Source organism: Diceros bicornis, chromosome 25 (genome assembly GCF_020826845.1).
Source record: "Diceros bicornis minor isolate mBicDic1 chromosome 25, mDicBic1.mat.cur, whole genome shotgun sequence".
In the NCBI taxonomy this organism is placed as follows: Eukaryota; Metazoa; Chordata; class Mammalia; order Perissodactyla; family Rhinocerotidae; genus Diceros; species Diceros bicornis.
This window is the reverse complement of record NC_080764.1, coordinates 22,299,669-22,317,708: the sequence shown is the minus strand read 5'-3', so window position 1 is coordinate 22,317,708 and position 18,040 is coordinate 22,299,669. Positions and strand designations below refer to the sequence as shown.

Below are 18,040 nucleotides of genomic sequence, written 5' to 3'. Positions count from 1 at the left end.
TTTGCTGCTGTAACAAATTACCACAAACTTAATGATTTAAAGCAACACAAATTTATTATCTTACAGTTCTGGAGGTCAGAAGTGACCAAGGTGTCAGCAAGACTGTGTTCCTTCTGTGGGCTCTGGGGGAGAATCTGCCGTCTTGCCTTTTCTATCTTCCAGAAGCCACTGGCGTTCCTTGAGTCGCTGCCCTATCCTCCATCTTCAAAGCCAGCAGCATAGCATCTTCCAGTCTCTCTAAATAATCTCCTCATTTTAAGATCCTTGAGTTAATCACATCTACAAAGTCCCTTTTGCCATATAAGGTAACATTCACAAGTTTCAGGGATTAGATCCGCTTTGGGGACCATGATTCAGCCTATCACAGTAAGCAATAAATGTTAGTTTTATTCTCATGCCCATTTTATTATATAGATGAAAAACTTAGAAGTTAAATGAATTGCCTAAAATCACACACTTGGATACAGCTTTAGATCCTGGTCACCTCGTTTAAGTACATCATCTCTGTTTTCTCTATAGCCAAACTCTGTTCTATTCTTCATAGCACTCACCACACTACATTTCTTTGATTGTTTTATCTGCTTATTACAAGTGCCAGAAGAATGTCACTTTTATTCGCCAAGGTACAGCCATCACACAGCTCTATGCCTGACACATAGTATGTACACCTCTAAAAATTTTTAGAATGAAACAATGAATAGTCTTTTATATGCTTGGGTAAATAGAACCCAATCTCCTACAAATTATTCTGTGCAGTGGCTTCTGACAGGTTGAAAATCTTTAGCCATTTTTAAAGCATCAAAGCTTCAATGTTGGTCCATAATTCGAGTTGGTCAAGAAAGGACTCATACCTGGCATTATGTTTTCTCATCCACTAGTGCTGAACTTTCCTTTCTGGTGTACTGCAAGGCACTGTGCATTTGGACCTGGTGTTCTGTATGGGGAACTCTGATAGACAGTACTTTATGTATGGACATGTTAGCATCAACAGTCTTTTGCAAGAGCCCTGAGTGTCATTAATGAGTCACTTTTTGACTTCTTTGGGTTTTCTCTCTTAGGCTGTAAATAAGGAAAAAGGAGGAATAAAATGACAGTTCTTACTGAACCATGCAAGTGGCACGATTGTGGGTTCACTTAGCAAGTTATATGGCACTGAAATGAAAAAATAAAAAATAAAAAAGTATAGGTTATCTCCAATGTGGAGAATAAGTTTTTAGAAGTCTTAAATGAAAGTACCTTATGTGAAGGAAAGCTAAACGAACACAACACCTCTTGTGATCATGGAAGACAAATTATATTTATATTATGGAGGTACTTGACTTTGCTTCGCACTTGCCTTAATCTTACCTTAATCTTGCCTAATGAAGACACTGTTTGGTCAAACATATTTTGCATCTGACATCGTTTTTTCTTAGGAAATACTATACCTGTCACTCAAGGTGTTATTGAAACAATGAAAAAATATGAAGCCAAAGGGTAGATGTCTCCTCTTTTAGTATTGCTTCTAAGATCCCGGATCCTTAACCCCACTTGTAATGTATTTACTTTGGTTCTAGTGGCCAAGGATGTCAATATTCTTTTTGATGAATTAGAAACTGTCAACAGTCCTTGCAAAGATGACGATTCTCTCCTTCACCCTGGAAACCTGACCAGCACTTCAGATGATGCTAGCAGATTGGAAGCAGGGGGAGAGGTAAGAGTGTGTGATTTCTTAAAAATGCAATTCTTGATCTAGATGGGAACCCGTGAAGCATATTCCAATGGACTGTTTAAAGTCTCATTGAACTGTAGGTTCCTGGAAAGCAAGGGGCAGGTCGTATATTCCTTTGATACCCCCATGGATCTGGCACATTTCAGGAATCCTAAATCTACCTTTGCTCAAAACAAACTTTCAGTGGGTCGTTCACTTCCCTTGTTATACCTAAAGACATTTTGTTTATACAAAGGAAGATTCTTAAAACCACCTGTCATTTTAAGATAATTTACATTGTGAGTGTCACTGACTAGTAAAAAGTAAGCTTTACATGGATGCACTTCCTTGTGTAAATCCACCAGTACGTAGAACAGTGAAACAAAATGGACCAGCTCTCAGTAGATTGTGTTGTCTGACGCCTCTTCGAGTTTCCATTTGCCTCTATAATCTGGAAACTCATTGCCATTGTAAATAGACCCATCTGTTCATATGTCATTCTGGAAAAAGAAGTCTTTTGTTAGTGACATTCACTGTTGCTCTAGTTGCATTCAAGGGAGTTTAATGTCACCTTTGTAGCTGCACTCGGTACAGGTAATAGGAACATAGGATCAGAGTCATTTGTTTATTGCACATTCTTAATTTTTTATTATTCCAGAGCCAGTTAACCATTGAAAGGATTAGATCTTTGAACAGGGAAAATTGTTTACTTCTACCAAGCTTCCCAAACCTCTCCTTACAAACACCCTATGCTACTATCCATGTATTTTTTTTTTTAAAGAAAAAACATTCTGTCATCATCTCTTCACACAGATACTTTGAATGTCATGATGTGACATAAAGGAGGGATCTTGAAAAGGACCTCAAAAGCAACTGGTCTCATCCTCTTAACTTACAGATGAGGAAACAGTCTCAGAGAGGTTAGGGCTTTGCTAATCCTCTTGCTGATGCCTTGGCTGAAGCCCTGTTTTTGCAGGCAGGTGCTGATTTGCTGAATCTACAAGATAGTTCCCTTGCTTGGCAAATAATTGTTAAGAAAGTGTTTATTCAGGTAGACTTCCAAGTACCTCTTAAGGCAAGAGCCAAAAAATAGTCAGTAAGGATTGGTCATCAATTGAAAACATCCACACCAAGACATGGGACATGAGCATTTCCATCCCTCCTGGTTGAAATTTTCCTTTTGGATGATGTGTGCGTGGCACTTGTGCAAGAATGTGGATTCTAGCAAAGACTTTGGAGGTATGGCATGTGTCCTTCACACCACTATTTGGAAACTGATGTAAACTGTGGCTTGGAGAAAAGGTAGCTCCCTCGTTTCCACTTGCTAGGTTTACAGACATGTTTTTGAAATCTATCAGCCTGAGAAGCCTGGCTCCAGCCTAACCAGCCCGTTCTTGATGGTCTCTTTCAGTGTTGTACATAATTACAAGCCTATGGAGCCTGGATGAAAATTACACCTACTGTTTTTGTTCTTTAAGTTTTATATATGTAATCACTGCAAAATAATACTTGTAATTCACATGTAGGTTATGAAGCATAATAATAAAATGAACACTTTGAACCACCATCCAACTTGTGAACTAGAATGGTATTTTTCAAATTATGGTGGCAATCTAGTTGTAGGTTACTAACTCCAATTGTTTTTTAATGTAATGGAAAATTAATATTAGCGTGTTTGTAAGTAGAAAGGATTAAGTATTGTTTTGTAAAACTTTTGTCCAGATATTTTGTGTGTTTATATACATACACAAGTATCACAAAATAAAATATTTTTCTTATCTCTTTTAACATTTATTTCTCATTTTTCTGGAAAAGTTTGAGAAACATTAAAACCATCAAAGCTATTTGCACTCCCATCCCTCTACCCTACCAGAGGTACCATCTTCCTGAATTTTTGTGTTTTTTGTTGTCTTGTTCTAAAATAGTTTTGTCACATACATATGTAGCCTTAACAACTTCTTTTTAGATTTCCTTTATTTTGTGCTTTATAAAAATAGTATCATGCAGTATGAAGTCTTCTGTGACTTGCTTTTTTTCTGTCAGTATTAAGATTTATGCTTACTATTAGATGCAACTATAGTTCACTTTCACTGCTGTATAATATTCCACTGTATAGCTGTTCTACAATTTATCTATTTGCCCATTCATGAACACTTGAATTGATTTCCATTTTTATTTTCTACTCTTATGAACAATGCTGCTATGAATATTCATATATACGTCTCCTAGTTGCTTTAACAAGAATTTCCCTAGGATTGTATGTTATGCAAATATTCAATTTTACAAGATAATGCCAGTGTGTTTTCTGGAGTAAATATATCAATCTTCATTCCCACCTGTAGAATATGAGAATTCTCAGTTGTTCCACATCCTTGCCAACATTCAGTATTTCTAGGTGTCCTAAGTTTTGCGCATTTGACTCAACGCTTTTTCCAATTTTTGTATTTTGTCTCCTCTTTACATTTTCATTAATAAAAATGTAATTTTGATAAAACTCAATGAAAAAATTAGTTTTGATTGTTCTTTAACATTACTCACTTGGGGCTGTTTTATGAGTGTCTTAAACTTGTCCCTTTCTCTTTGTGTGCAGACAGCGTCAGAAAAAAGCAAATCAAATGGACTTTACTTCAGAGATGGAAAGTGTCGAATTGACTACATTCTTGTATACAGAAAATCCAGCCCCCAGACTGAAAAGAGAGAAGTATTTGAAAGAAATATTAGAGCAGAAGGATTACAAATGGAGAAAGAGGTAAATAGATAGCTTGGATGAGAAAAAAATATAAATATACATCTATTCCTATCAAGAGGCAATTTAAAATGTAAAATTAGTCATTATGTTAACTGAATGCTTCATTTGGTCAGAGTTTGCCAATCTGCAGTGTTTGGGGAATGTTTCAGCAATTAGACTTTTGCAGCACAGAAAACTTGGGATAAAATGCAATCACCACACTCGGGAGGTTCTTTTCACATTTCAAGAAACCCTCACACACCGGAAGAGACTGGGTGATTTGGCCAAAAACAGCTGGAACTTACAAAACGATTCCAGTTTTTTTGTGTGTGTGTGTGAGGAGGTTAGCCCTGTGCTAACATCTGCCAGTCCTCCTCTTTTTGCTGAGGAAGGCTGGCCCTGGGCTAACATCCACGCCCATCTTCCTCTACTTTATATGGGACGCCGCCACACATGGCTTGCCAAGCGGTGCGTGAGTGCGTGCCTGGGATCCAAACCGGCGAACCCCAGGCTGCCGCAGTGGAGCGTGCACGCTTAACCGCTTGCGCCACCAGACCAGCCCAAAATGATTCCACTTTTAAGAGCCTTTCAGGTTGTTTTTTTCAGGTTCCCAAACTCAAGAGTTATCTTTAGTGTTTTGCTCTCCCCGCTTCCTTCCTTCCTTTCTGCATGAGGAGTTTTAAGGAAAAATTTAGTAAGGAAGGCACAAGAGGCCCAGCCAGGCCTCTGATAAAAATCCACAATGGGGTTGTTGTGTACCCGGCCCTGTTGGCTGAATTATATAACTCTTCTCAGATTTTCCCTGAACATTGTGCAAAGCTCCTCGAGCTTTTCAGAGTCAATGAGAAGAACATATTGGCAGTTAAAAATGTTTGCTTCTCATTCTACTTCTCAAACCTGAGGGGATAGATCTTTGAAATCAGACACCGAGATTTTTCTTGTACAGTGCTGGTTCCATGCTGATCTTGGGACACTTGAGATAAATGGGATTTTTCCGAATCTGTTAGACTGACCTCAACTCTTGAGCATTTATAAAACAGAAGCGATATTTTTCTGGAATGTCTCCAAAAAAGAGAATTAGAAAAACGGTGAGATAAGTATGGCCTTAAGGGAACATGTTCTCCTCCTCAGGAAAGTGAAACCAGATTGCTCAAAACACCATGTCAGTTGGAGGTTTCCCCAGAGCAACAAACAGAATTAAATGTTATTTTTTCCACTTTTGTGGGGTTCCAGAAAAATCTTTCCTGTACCCATTGAACGTATCCTTGATAAATCTTGTTCTTTAAGTTCTTATTGAGACAACTGTATACTCTTTTCTTAACATTAATAGTGCGTAAACATTTTTATCCTTAAAAATCATTCCTTAATCTTTTATTCTTTCTCCTGTTTCAAAATTTTTGTATAAAGAAATAAAAGATCTGAATTGCCGCATTATCCTAAATAATGAAAGTTCTTCCTCTGATCCATTCTGACTCTGTCAAAAGTTTGATTGCCATCAAAACTAGGTAGCTTTGTTCAATTAATGAAAGATTTATATTTTGAGCTTCATAACTATTTTCTCCATTCCTAGCGTTTCTTCTGCATAGGTCTTTTCAATGTCATTTTATGACCTATTAGTTAAAACTCAAAAAGCCTAATACTTTTGAATACACATTACTAAAGAGGTGACAAATCTATGTGTGTCATAAAACATCATCGGTACTACAGGGTTCATCTACCAGGATTAGAGCAGGGAGCTGAGGAGGATTACTCTGCCTTTGTTGGACATTTGTCCTGTGTAATCCAGTGTTGACCATGAGATGATGATGGGCTGCTCATGTGATTTGGGTTGTATATAAGATAATTTTATTTGGAGATAATTTTTAAAAATTTTATTAGCTAAGTATTTTAACGTATACTATATATTATACTATAATATATACTAATATATTTTAATGTATACTAAAAAAAATAATAGCAATTGGAAAAAAGGCAATGTCACCAGATGGCAAAGCTTCATAAAAACTTATCTAAGCATCTCTTCCTCTCCTTCCCCCAAAAAGTTCTTCTCTGGGTGGCAGCTTCCCTGTCTCTCCTTTTTCCCACAATCCTCTATTCACAACCAACAACTAGGTTTTCCTCTTTCTGGAACTTCTTCCTCAGCAGCCTTTCCCACTGCCTGGCTCCAGTCCTGCCCTGCTGCCCATACCCCTTGCATAAATGGCACAGTTGGCTCTCACTCAGCCTCCAACCTCTGCTTTGCATCCTCACAGCCTCAGCCAGCTCAGCAAGAAGAGGGGCCTTTGCAGGTTCTTCTTTGCTTGGGAAGCAGCAGGAAATTATAGGTAAATTAATTTTTCCTGTCACAAAGAATTAAAATAAAATGTCCCTTGGTTGAACAATAAATAAACCTGTATCTACTTTGTGTTATTAGATTTAGAAACCATCAGAAGCACTCTTATTTAAATCAAGTGTTTTATAAACAGCTGCAGCAGAGAGACAACAATTTTATAGCTATTTCAGTTTCTAGAAGTTACTTCAACCTTTTATATATAAAACAAAGAGCTTAGTTCAAGGTGGAAAAGAAAAAAGAAAACCCAGGGAGCTTACTGTGAATCCATATATGTCAGAAATGATTAACACTAAGTACATTTTATGAATTATTTGTATCTTCATTAGCTATGTGTCATGATGTCCATCAATTATGGCAAACGTCTCACAGACTTAGAGGTTTATGCTTCCAAGTGGGTAAAGACAGGCTCTGTAGTTGGACAGTTTGACAGTAAGAGAATCCTTGTCTCTTTTAACATTGAATGTCAAGAAACACACTAGGAGAATCTTTAATTAATGATAAAAGTGAGGACATAGTCAAATTTAATCTTTCTTAAAACCTTTGCCCCTTCCTGATTAGTCAGCAGGTAAGTGCTTGCTTTGGCACCCTGTGTCTTTAATATGCTGTAACTCATCTTTCATATTAGTCCCGAGAAAGCAAAGCACAGCAAAATTCCCACATAAAATATCATTAAGTTCAAGTGATTTGCTTCTCAGTGTTTGTCTGTTTAAAGAGATCCTCTTCCTAAAGGTAAACTTACGTATATATTAATTCACATTTTCTATTTTAGATATTTTTCCATTTTTAATTTTATGTCCATCATTGACTTTTTGGTACCTATTTTGAAATCATTATCATCAATAAGAAGTTTATCTTTTCCTTCATATAAATAGTCAAATAGTGGATGACTTGAATTACTTGCAATGTGTGTGTAGCAGTTGTATTAATGGAGCTCTCTTCCTCTTTAGAATCATGTAGAACATGGGGGAAAACCCATGTCATTACAGGCATTACAAAATAACTATAATCAGAGAAATCATACCATCTTGATGATAGTTAATTCATTCAACAAATATTTTATTGCACACTCTATGTCTGGCACTGCTTTAAGCACTAAGAGCTCAGTGATGAATAAAACAGACAAAAATCTCTACCCTATTGGAACTTAAGCACAAAATAAATAAGTAAATATATATATATATATAAAATATCAATAGTTGCTAAGGAGGAGAAAGTAAAGCAGGAAGTGTTGGGAGGGGCTTTCATTTTTATAAAAATTGGCAAAAGTGGGCCTCTCTTCCAGAGAAAGTGAGAAGAGCAAGTGCAAAGGCCCTGAGGCAGGAGCATGCTTGGTGTGTTCATGGAACAATGAGCAGGCCAGTATGACAGGAGTTGACTGAACAAGGTGGAGAGTAGTAAGAAATTACACTAGAGAGGCAATAGAAACCAGAGGACATCAGGCTTTAGCAGTCATTGGGAACTTGAGCTTTTCTTTGAGTGACATAGGAAATCATTGGACAGTTTTGAGCAGAGGCATGACAAGATCTGGTTTCTGTTTTATCAAGGTCACTCTTGTTGCCTGGTGACTTTGGACTGTGGGATGGGGAGAGGTGGCAAGGGCAGAAGAAGGGGAAGATCAATTAGCAAATTTGTTGTAAGAATCCAGGAAAGAGATGATGGTGGCTTGATAAGTGCACAGCAGAGGAGATGTTGAGAGGAGTAGAAAGTAGAGCTCATGGGGATTGCAGACAGACTGAGTGAGTGGTGTGAGAGAGAAGAGTCACAGGGCTCTTCATTTGTCATACACTGTTCATTTAAGGAGTTGGAAGAAAGGAGTTGTCATTTATGGGATGCAGAGAGGAGTGGGTCCCGTTGTAGTTGTAGACATGTTAAGTTTCAGGTGTCCCAGTGGTGGATGTGTTGAGGAAGATAGAAGAGTCTGGAACACAGGGAAAGATCTCTAGGCTGGAGATATACATTTGGTTGACTACAAATAGAATGACTACAAATAGAAAAGACATCCAAGAATTGAGCTGAGGATGGAAAGGAGCCCGCAGAAAGGAGCTAGAAGGAAACCAGAGCGTGTGGTGCCTGGAGGAAAGAGTTTCAGGAGGCAGGGTGACACTGACTGTGTCAAATGCCGCTGATGTGATAGTTAGATCAAGACTAAAAGTTAATCTTTGAATTTAGCAGTGTGGAGGGTTTTGGTGAGCTGAGCAAAAGAAGTTTCCATGGAGAGGTGGAAGTGAAAGCATGACTAACGTGTGTTGACGGAAGAATGGGAGGGGAAATTTGGAGACAGCAAATATAAATAGCGCTTTCAAGCAGGTTCACTATGAAGGAAAAGAGAAAATGGGGTGATAACTGGGGTAAGAAATTGGGTCAAGAAAGAGTCCTTTCTATTTAAGATGGGAGAAATAACTGGTTGCTTTCACGCTAATAGAAATCATTTATTCGGGAGGCAAAATTGATGTGGAAGAACGAAGGAAGAATTTCTGGAGCAGTGTCCTTGAAGCAAAGAGAAAAGAATGACCAACAATCCCTCCCAATGCATGGACCACCTGCCTGCATCTGTGCCCACAATTGTAGCCTTTCCCCTGGTGTGAAGGACCTCCTGACCATGCTCCTAGCTAAGGCCAGCCCTTCACTTTGGGCACAAGACCCCATCCTCTCAGTCCTACTCAAGGACATTGTCTCCAAAAGAGATAAAATATAGTAAACTTTAAAAATGAAAATGCACAAAATAATGCAATCTGTCAAAACAGTTTATTTCTGTTTTCACTCATCTCTCAGAAGGATTGAAAAATCTGACGGCAGTAAATACGTACACAGCACTCAAGGTTGGGTATCGTGGACATTTTTCTTTGAGATGATGACAAAAGTTAATAAAATTTTCGCTCTTGCATTTATTAAGTACTTACTATTATCATCCCCATTTTATAGATGAGACAATTGAGGCAAGGCAGTAACTTGCCCTAGGTGACAAGGCCAGTAGGGGATAAAACCAGGATTAAAACCTGACTGTACTTGCTCTTTACCCTTATATCGTGTTGATTCATGGTATCTAAAGATGAATCTCAAGGTTGAAGAAGTTAGGAAACAGGCTGAGTTATGAAAAGGAAAAGAAAAAGGAACCAGGAAAATTGGGGTGCATAAAGAAGTAGGGTGCTGTCTAGACTGTAGTTTTGTGCACTTTGGCTGCCAGTAGCCAGCTGTGTATTTGAATCTTGGTACAACCATTTACGAACTGAGTGATCTTGAGCAGTTTACCAAATTTTTCTGGATCTCAGTTCCACATTTTTCATAATAAGGATATTATTTACCACGAACTCGGCAAGGACTAAATGAGCCCATATACATAGTGTATGTGTTAGTACATATACCTAGTACAGTGCTAAGTCTTTGTTTTTTATTTTACCTTACCTATTTACCTTCCATTTATGACAAGTAATATTGATTTTCCATTTATAACTGTGATATAAAAGTTGTTTCTAAAATAATTATTTTAAAAAGTGAGTCAATTTAAGGAAATATAAACAAGTAAAACATTATAGATGATGTACAAGTTTGGCAAAAATTGAGAAGATGGCACAAACATGATGATTGCAGTCTGTTACTTACCTAGTGGTTGTAAAGTAAAGACCCTAAAGTCTGAGATGCCTGCCTCCTGGTTTTCACACCTTTGTATAATTCTCTCCCCTTGAGAGCAGGTGGGAACTGAGACTTTTAACCAATAGAATATGGCAAATGTGGTGGGATGTTACTTCTATGATTATGTTATGGTACATAAGACCCGTCCCAGCCAATTGGCATTAGACTCTCCTTTGCTGGCTTTGAGGAAGTAAGCTACCATGTTGTGAGACAGTCTATGCAGAGGGCCACATGCAAGGAAAGGTGGGATGGTCTCTAGGAGCTGAGAGTGCCCCCAGCTGACAGCGGGCAAGAAAACAGGGACCTCAGTCCTACAACCACAAGGAGAGGAATTCTGCCAACAACTGAGGGAGCTTGGAAGCAGATCTTTCCTCAGTTGAGCCTCTCATGAGACTGCAGCCTTGGCCAAGACTTGTATTGCAGCCTGCTGAGACCCTGAGGCAGAGGACCTGGCTAGGCTGTGCCTGGATTCCTGACCTACAGAAACTGTGAGATTGTTAGTGTGTTCTTATGCCTCTAAGTTTGTGGTCATTTGTTATGCAGCAATAGATAACTAATACAGTGGTTAAGAGTCTGGGGTCAGAAATCTGAGTGCACATTTGGTTCCACCATTAAAAGCCATGTGCTCTTGGGAAAGTTAGCTCGTCTGCAAAATGAGGCTAATAATGGGATCTATTTCCTGGGTTATTATGATAATTAAATGAAATAATTCATATCAAGTGCTTATCTCTCTACCTGTCATATTGTAAGCATTTAATAAATCTTTATTATTACCATCATTATAGTTATTATAATATTATCATAATAGCTGATACAATGTATTAACACGTTTACTTTTAAAATAGTTTTTTAAGGCAAAGTTTTTAGGAAATTTTTCATACAGTTTACAAATCCCTTAAAATGTTACCATTAGGAATAGCAACATCAATTGACCATTTATTGCTAATGTATATGCATTAATGAGATTTATGATTATCTTTAATGCTCTTGGAAGAACTCAGAATTCATCAGGTAACAAATTTAGCATTGTCAAAGTTCAGACACTTATCGGCTTCCAGAGGATTTGGTTTTGGATTCATCAGGGAATGAAATTATGTCAACCCAGAACTAAAAAACTGTCCTTCATTCCCCATCCTCGTCTTGCTTTACCCCTATTTAAGGGAAAACTTCACAAAGATTTCCCCATGTAGGGTGCTAATCTCACCCAGACTGTTCTCTGCCTTCATAGGCTTCCTGCCCATACTGTTCTATTTTTCATCCCTGTTTGTGTTCTGCGACCTTATCCAGCTTGTTACTGTAGATGCTCTCTCAGGATCCAGATTCTCTCTGAGAATATGAGGAGAAAAGAACCAGGGACTCCTCCATTCCTTCGCAATTAAAATCACAATAATGAATGTCTAAAATAAATGTCAGCACAAACTGAACTACTCAAATTCCTGTCCACTAATGCTTTCTGGCCTCAGAAGAGAAACTCAGACCTTACTCCACTCAGTAATCTCCACTTTTTTTTTTTTTTTTTTTTTTTTTTTTTGTGAGGAGATCAGCCCTGAGCTAACATCCGCCAATCCTCCTCCTTTTTTGCTGAGGAAGACGGCCCTGGGCTAACATCGGTGCCTATCTTCCTCCACTTTATATGGGACGCCGCCACAGCATGGCTTACCAAGCAGTGCGTCGGTGCGCGCCCGGGATCCGAACCAGCGAACCCCGGGCCGCCGCAGCGGAGCGCGCGCACTTAACCGCTTGCGCCACCGGGCCGGCCCCAGTAATCTCCACTTTTTTATATGTCACACGTATGTATTACCAAGGGTCTCAGATTGGGGTGAAGAGAAATGAGAATTGAGGACAGATCTAAGCAAAGAATGAAGAAAGCATATTTCCTTCTGAACATCAAAGCCCTGGAGATTCCTTGAGTGTCTGTCTTAATCCGTTCAGGCTGCTATAACAAAATACTGGGTGGCTTATAAACAGCAGAAATTTATTTCTCACGGTTCTGGAGGCTGGAAGTCCAAGATCAAGGTGCCCGCAGATTCATTGCCTGGTGAGGGCCCACTTCCTGGTTCATAGACACCGTCTTCTCACTGTGTCCTCACATGGCAGAAGGGGCTAGGGAGCTCTCCGGGGTCTCCTTTATAAGACCAGTAATCTCATCCATGAGGGCTCCACCCTCATGATCTAATCACCTCCCAAAGGCCCCATCTCCTGATACCATTACCTTGGGAGTTGGGATTTCAACATAAGAATTTTAGGGATACAAACATCCAGACCATGGCAGTGTCCTTCAGGAGTTACCGTTGTTGATCTGTACTTGCAGTGGCGTTTTTTTTAAGTGATGCCTTAGGTTCAATTTCTTCCCTAAATAGAAGCAGAGCCTGAGGTGATGATTCTTGCTAAAGTTGTTGATTGGTGGAGTGTTCTGAGGAGATGGGAGAGTGAGGGAAGTAGAAGAGGGCAGGGGAGAAAAGCTAAGCCAAGAATGTGTTCTCTGATCCAACAGGGAAGCTCTGGGGCAGAGAGTGCACGACAGCTGGTTTACCTTTAAAGCAAGGGTCCCTTGTCCGTCAGTCAGCTGAGGTCTGTGGAGATGGTGGGAAGTGGGTGCAGATCCTGTTTGCCTGAGGGTGATTTTCCAACACTCAGGGCAGCTCGACTCCCAGGCTGGGCACCAGTCAGCGTTCATTACCACTGATATTGAGTTTGTAGTAGAGATGCTACCAAATCTACGGTTTTCAGACAACCCACTTTGAGATCCCCAAAATCAGGGAATTCTAGGGGTCCTTGATGGAAGTGAAAAAAGAAAGAACAAGTGCACATAGCCATTTATTCTTTTTTAATTTGCCCAATCTTTCCTCTAAGTTTAGGATACTGAATCTTAAAGGCAAAGATTCCATGTAGCTGGTGAAATCACTTTGAGAGCAGATACTGTGTCTTACTGATTTTTATACCCCAAAGATTTAGCCCAGTGCTTAGCTAATGGAATTTTGAGTTTCCCACAAAAGATTGTGAATAGCTGATTTCCATGGTGTGTCTGGATAACACCAATCTGTTCGGCTCCAGGATTTCTCAACCTCAGCACTATTGATGTTTTGGGCTGGATAAGTCTTTGTTGTAGGGGCTGTGCTGTGCATTATAGGATGTTTAGCAGCATCCCTAGCCTCTACCTACTAGATCCAAGTAGCACTCCCCTCCATGTAATGACAACCAAAAATGTCTTCAAGCATTGTCATATGTCCCTGGGAGCAGGGGGGGCAAAATCATCCCTAGTTGAGAACCACCGAGTTAGACCCTTTGATCCAACATTCTGTATTTTGTTGCCGTGTCTTTGAAGTTGGTAGAGAAATTATAGGCAGCTATTCCATTCTTTCATCCATGTGGATCAACTGATTTAAGCACTCTTGAATCAGAAAGAGGCCTATATATTTGAGTGGAAGAATAGAGTAGGTTAAGATTGGCCTTTCAAGCCAGACAGCTGGGATTTACTCCCACTTACTACTTCATCATTTACTAAGTAAATAACCAGACAAGGCTATTAACCTCTCTGTGCCTCCATTTCTTTATTTATTAAATGGCAGATAATTCCTATCGCATATGGCTATGAGGATAAAATGAGTTAATACATTATGACATTAGAAAAGAGTCTGGCACTTATTAAGTGCTCAATACATGGTTGTTGTTGGTATTCATAAAGAAGGGAGCGGCTTCAACCACTGGTTATCCTCTTTCCTGTTCTGCATTCAACTCTCACCTTTTGGACTGGGGGGTCCCTGGCCTGTGTCAAAGGAAAGCTAAAGGGATCTGGTGGGTGACAAGAGATACCAATGGTAAATCCTACCTCATCACCAGGTTTTGGTGTCGCCTCCCACTACCCTGTATCAGTCCATTAAAATCAGGGTCTTATTCTCACTGGTCCATCTTCTTAAGACAGTTTCATCAAACTGTTGCTGGGGAGGGCACTATCTCTGCCTTTCTCTTTCTGTCTCTCTCCCTCTCCCTGTCTTTCTCGTCACTTAATTTCGCTTTAATTTTTGAAACCTGCTTGAAGATCTGAGGGCCTAATTATTATTGCTTCAACTGCTTCTTCTTATTTTGGAAGACAAAGTTTAATCAAAACATTTTTGTTGCCAGGTCAAAATGACCAGTACAAAGTTATCTTGAACTGATTTACTCAAAGGATTATTCTAAATCAATACATGTTTCATGTGACTCATGCATATTCTTTCACTCAAGACAGAACAATGTTAAGAAAAAAAAAATACCCATTATACAAGGCACAGCTGAAGAACTGAAGTCATATTATGAACTATTGTTACCATCCCACAAGAAGAAACTTAATTAATCTAAAAGATCTTCTCAGTGATCTAAATTGAACTTGTCTAATTATAAAGCACAAATATTGTGTTTTATATCAGAATGCGTCACATAAAACACATTGTCATCATTTTTCACATACCAGATGTAGGTGTTGTATTGTTGCAGCTATGAAAGGAACTGATGTCCTTTTTTTATGGGGTTGTTTTTGTTCCTGTTGTGTTTTTTTTATTTTTTATCTATTTATTGTTTTGGTGAGGAAGATTGGCCCTGAGCTAACATCTGTGCCCATCTTCCTCTATTTTTGTATAGGGGACGCCACCATAGCATGGTTTGATGAGCAGTGTGTAGGTCCGCGCCCAGGATTCAAACTCGCAAATCCTGGGTCGCCAAAGCAGAGCGCGTGAACTTAACCACTATGCCACCAGACTAGCCTCTGTTCCTGTTGTTTTTATATATATGTATGTATAGTAGGAATATGACAGTAATTATTCATTAGAGAGATGGAGAGATTTCAAAGCTTTGAAGCAGTGTGGAGAACTGTAAATGCATGTCTCCTGCTTGTGATGCTTAGAAGTGGAGCATTTGAAAAAGGTGAACTGTAAAGTGAATTTTATTAACCAAGCCTGATATACTCTAGTTGCAAAACTGGTGATGCAGCACTGTCCCTTGAGGCAGGGGCCAAGGCTTAACTCACTTCCTGTTGTGTGTTAGGCATATTTTAACAGCAGTTGATGGTGTCTGAGGGTTCCATTTCCAGATGGAGTCATTCTTTATTCATTCATCAAGTATCTAACGAGTATCTACTACCATTGAGGAGAGAGAGGCATTAAATAAACAACTATGTCAGGTGTGATGAGTGCTGTGGAGAAAATATGCAGGAATGCTGGAAGGGAGTCGCTATGTCCTCCCAGGAGTTCAAGGACAGTATGATAATGGGGGAACTAAGCACAGAGAGAAATTGGGGTTCGCTTTCCTAAACACAACTCTCTAAAGCAGTTCAGAGTGTTCCCACTGTTGGGATTACCTTTGCCTGGTGTTTCCCCATGTGTGGGCTGGGGTGAGAGTAGGAAGAATAAGCAGAGCAACTGAATGGGGGGGCGGGGTGCACTATAGGAGGCGGAACCAGCTGGGTTTGGCTGGGGGAGGGGGCGGGGAAGACTGGTGTTTGCATCTAAGTGACCTCTAAGTGACCAGGGGCAAATCAAGTGCATGAGCAGTGTTGGGATCTATGGGGAGACCTGACCTGGTTGCCAACCCCTCTCTAACTTGCTCTTTGCCATTCATCAGTTTAGCTTCCACCTCTTTTGTGGTCTTTCACACTTTCGTCTGCATACACACCAAAGTTTCTTCTTTGAAAGTCTTCTCTAGAGCTTGCAGCTGTTTGGCTCCTCTTTCAGTTAGGAGTCTTTCAGAAGACAAGCCACTCTATGTCTTCCAAGTTTAAGTGTTTCGTACAGAGGCTTACAGCACTGCTGAAAAGGCTGGGGAATGACGGGCAGGGAAGCCACCTCCAACTACTTCCTGAAGCACCAGAGCTATGGGTCCCAGGAGCTGGCCGGGAAGCCTCTATGCATCTCAAGAATGTCTGGCTGTGGCACAGATGATTCTCAAAAAACTTACCCGAAGCTGTCTCTAACTTACACAATAACTTACACAACTGTCTAACTGCATACCTGGGGGGAGAAATAGCCTCTTCTTTTCCACCTTCCAAATTTCACTTGAGCACCCCCTCCTCTTCCCACAGGAAAGAGGATTCTGGGAAATGTAGTCCCAGCTTCTCCTCGGCAATGTGGAGGAGGCCTCAGAAGGAGGGGGCAGAGATACCAAGCTGACAACAAACGGTATGGGGCACCCACCAGCCCTGCTTCTAACAGATTTAACTGGCCACCTGTCCTTTCACTTAAGGTTATGCCAGCCCCCTCTCTGTCATACCCGAATGATGTTACAGTTGTAAGTCATGAACCCTAATACTGCCCCTCAGGGTGATGGTGGGATAGTTTGTCTGGTGTTTCATATGGCTGAGTAAGTCACAGTACCTCCGCCACACCCACACCTTGGTTCTGATGTGAACACTAGGCAGTTCTCTTTGTTCAAAGCAGACCTAAATTCATTGAGACCAAATCTTTAATTTGAGAGTCAAACAGTAGCAGTCACAAGCCTGCATAACGAGACATGCGTGTGCTTGTGATGCAGGGGAAAGGGAAAGAACAAAGGAAAGACCAGCTGAAAACTGCTTCCCCCACAACTGCTCACCAGAGGAATAAAGAGGAAGGTTCCCTCCACCACTTCTGGCTCCTGTGGTGTTAGAGCGTCAATCATCAGGCACACATGTATTAAGTGCCTGTTATAGCCCAGGTACTGTGCCAGGCAGCAGAGAATCAAAAATGAAAAAGTGTTCCAATTATCTATTGTTGCATAACAACTCCAAAACATGTGGCTTAAAACAACAGGCATTTATTTTACTGTCGAATCTGCAATTGGGCAGAACTCAGCAGAAACAGCGTTTCTCTGCTCCATGGGGCATCAGCTAGAGCAGCACTTCTGGGGGTCTGGCAGACCCCTTCTCAAAATGGCTCACTCACATAGCTGGAAAGTTGGTGCTGGCTGTCAGCTGAATGCCTTTCCATGTGGACCTCTCCACAGGCTTCTCTGCCTCAGGCTTCCTTATGACCCGGTGGCTGGGTTCCACCAGAACAAGGCAGAAGTGCATTTTTATGACCTAGACCCAGAAGCGTTTCTTCTGTTGCACCCCATTGGCAGAGGCAGGTCCAAAGGGAAGGGAGAGGGATTTACCTCTTGATGGAGAGTGACAAGCTCCTAGAAGACATGTGGAGTGAAAGCTATTGTCAGGGCATCTTTGGAAAATACAACTCGCCACAGTATGCTCAGTGTGTTTGAGGAGCTCGTTGACTAGCAATGAAGACAGACATAAAGCAGGTGATTAGAACGTAGCCTGAAAAGTTTCTGTGAAAGCACTAAGGGAACTTTAGACTCTGCCTAGAGGTTTCAGGGAGGTTAGAGGAAGTGACCTGGTTCTTGAGGGATGAATAGGTATTTACTGAGCAGGAAAGTAGAAGGGCGTGGCATTCCAGACAGGAAACAGTATGAGCAAAGGCACAATAACTTCTGATTGAGGCATCACGGCTCCTCTGTGCGTCCTTGCTTCTCCAGTCGGAGTGGGACTCCCATGAGGACCACGAGGGTTTCCCCACTGAGCCCAGCATAGTGCCTGGCTCACCATTTTATCTGGACTTTCACATTGTTTATGATCGTTCCTCAATTTCCCATGAATATAATTTACATCAGATATAATTATTCTCCCTTAATCACTGGAGATACTAGCCAGATATGC

The 18,040-nt window shown here is 40.4% G+C and overlaps 1 protein-coding gene across 1 annotated transcript in view; it reads left to right on the top strand.

Moving 5' to 3' along the window:
* The window catches only part of ANO4 (anoctamin 4), a 190,571-nt gene that overhangs the window by 14,741 nt on the left and 157,790 nt on the right, over positions 1-18,040 (top strand). Inside the window, exons 3-4 of the mRNA XM_058568797.1 lie at positions 1,557-1,693; positions 4,281-4,439. Coding sequence (XP_058424780.1) covers positions 1,557-1,693; positions 4,281-4,439 — 296 coding nt within the window. The remainder of the gene's footprint in view (positions 1-1,556; positions 1,694-4,280; positions 4,440-18,040) is intronic.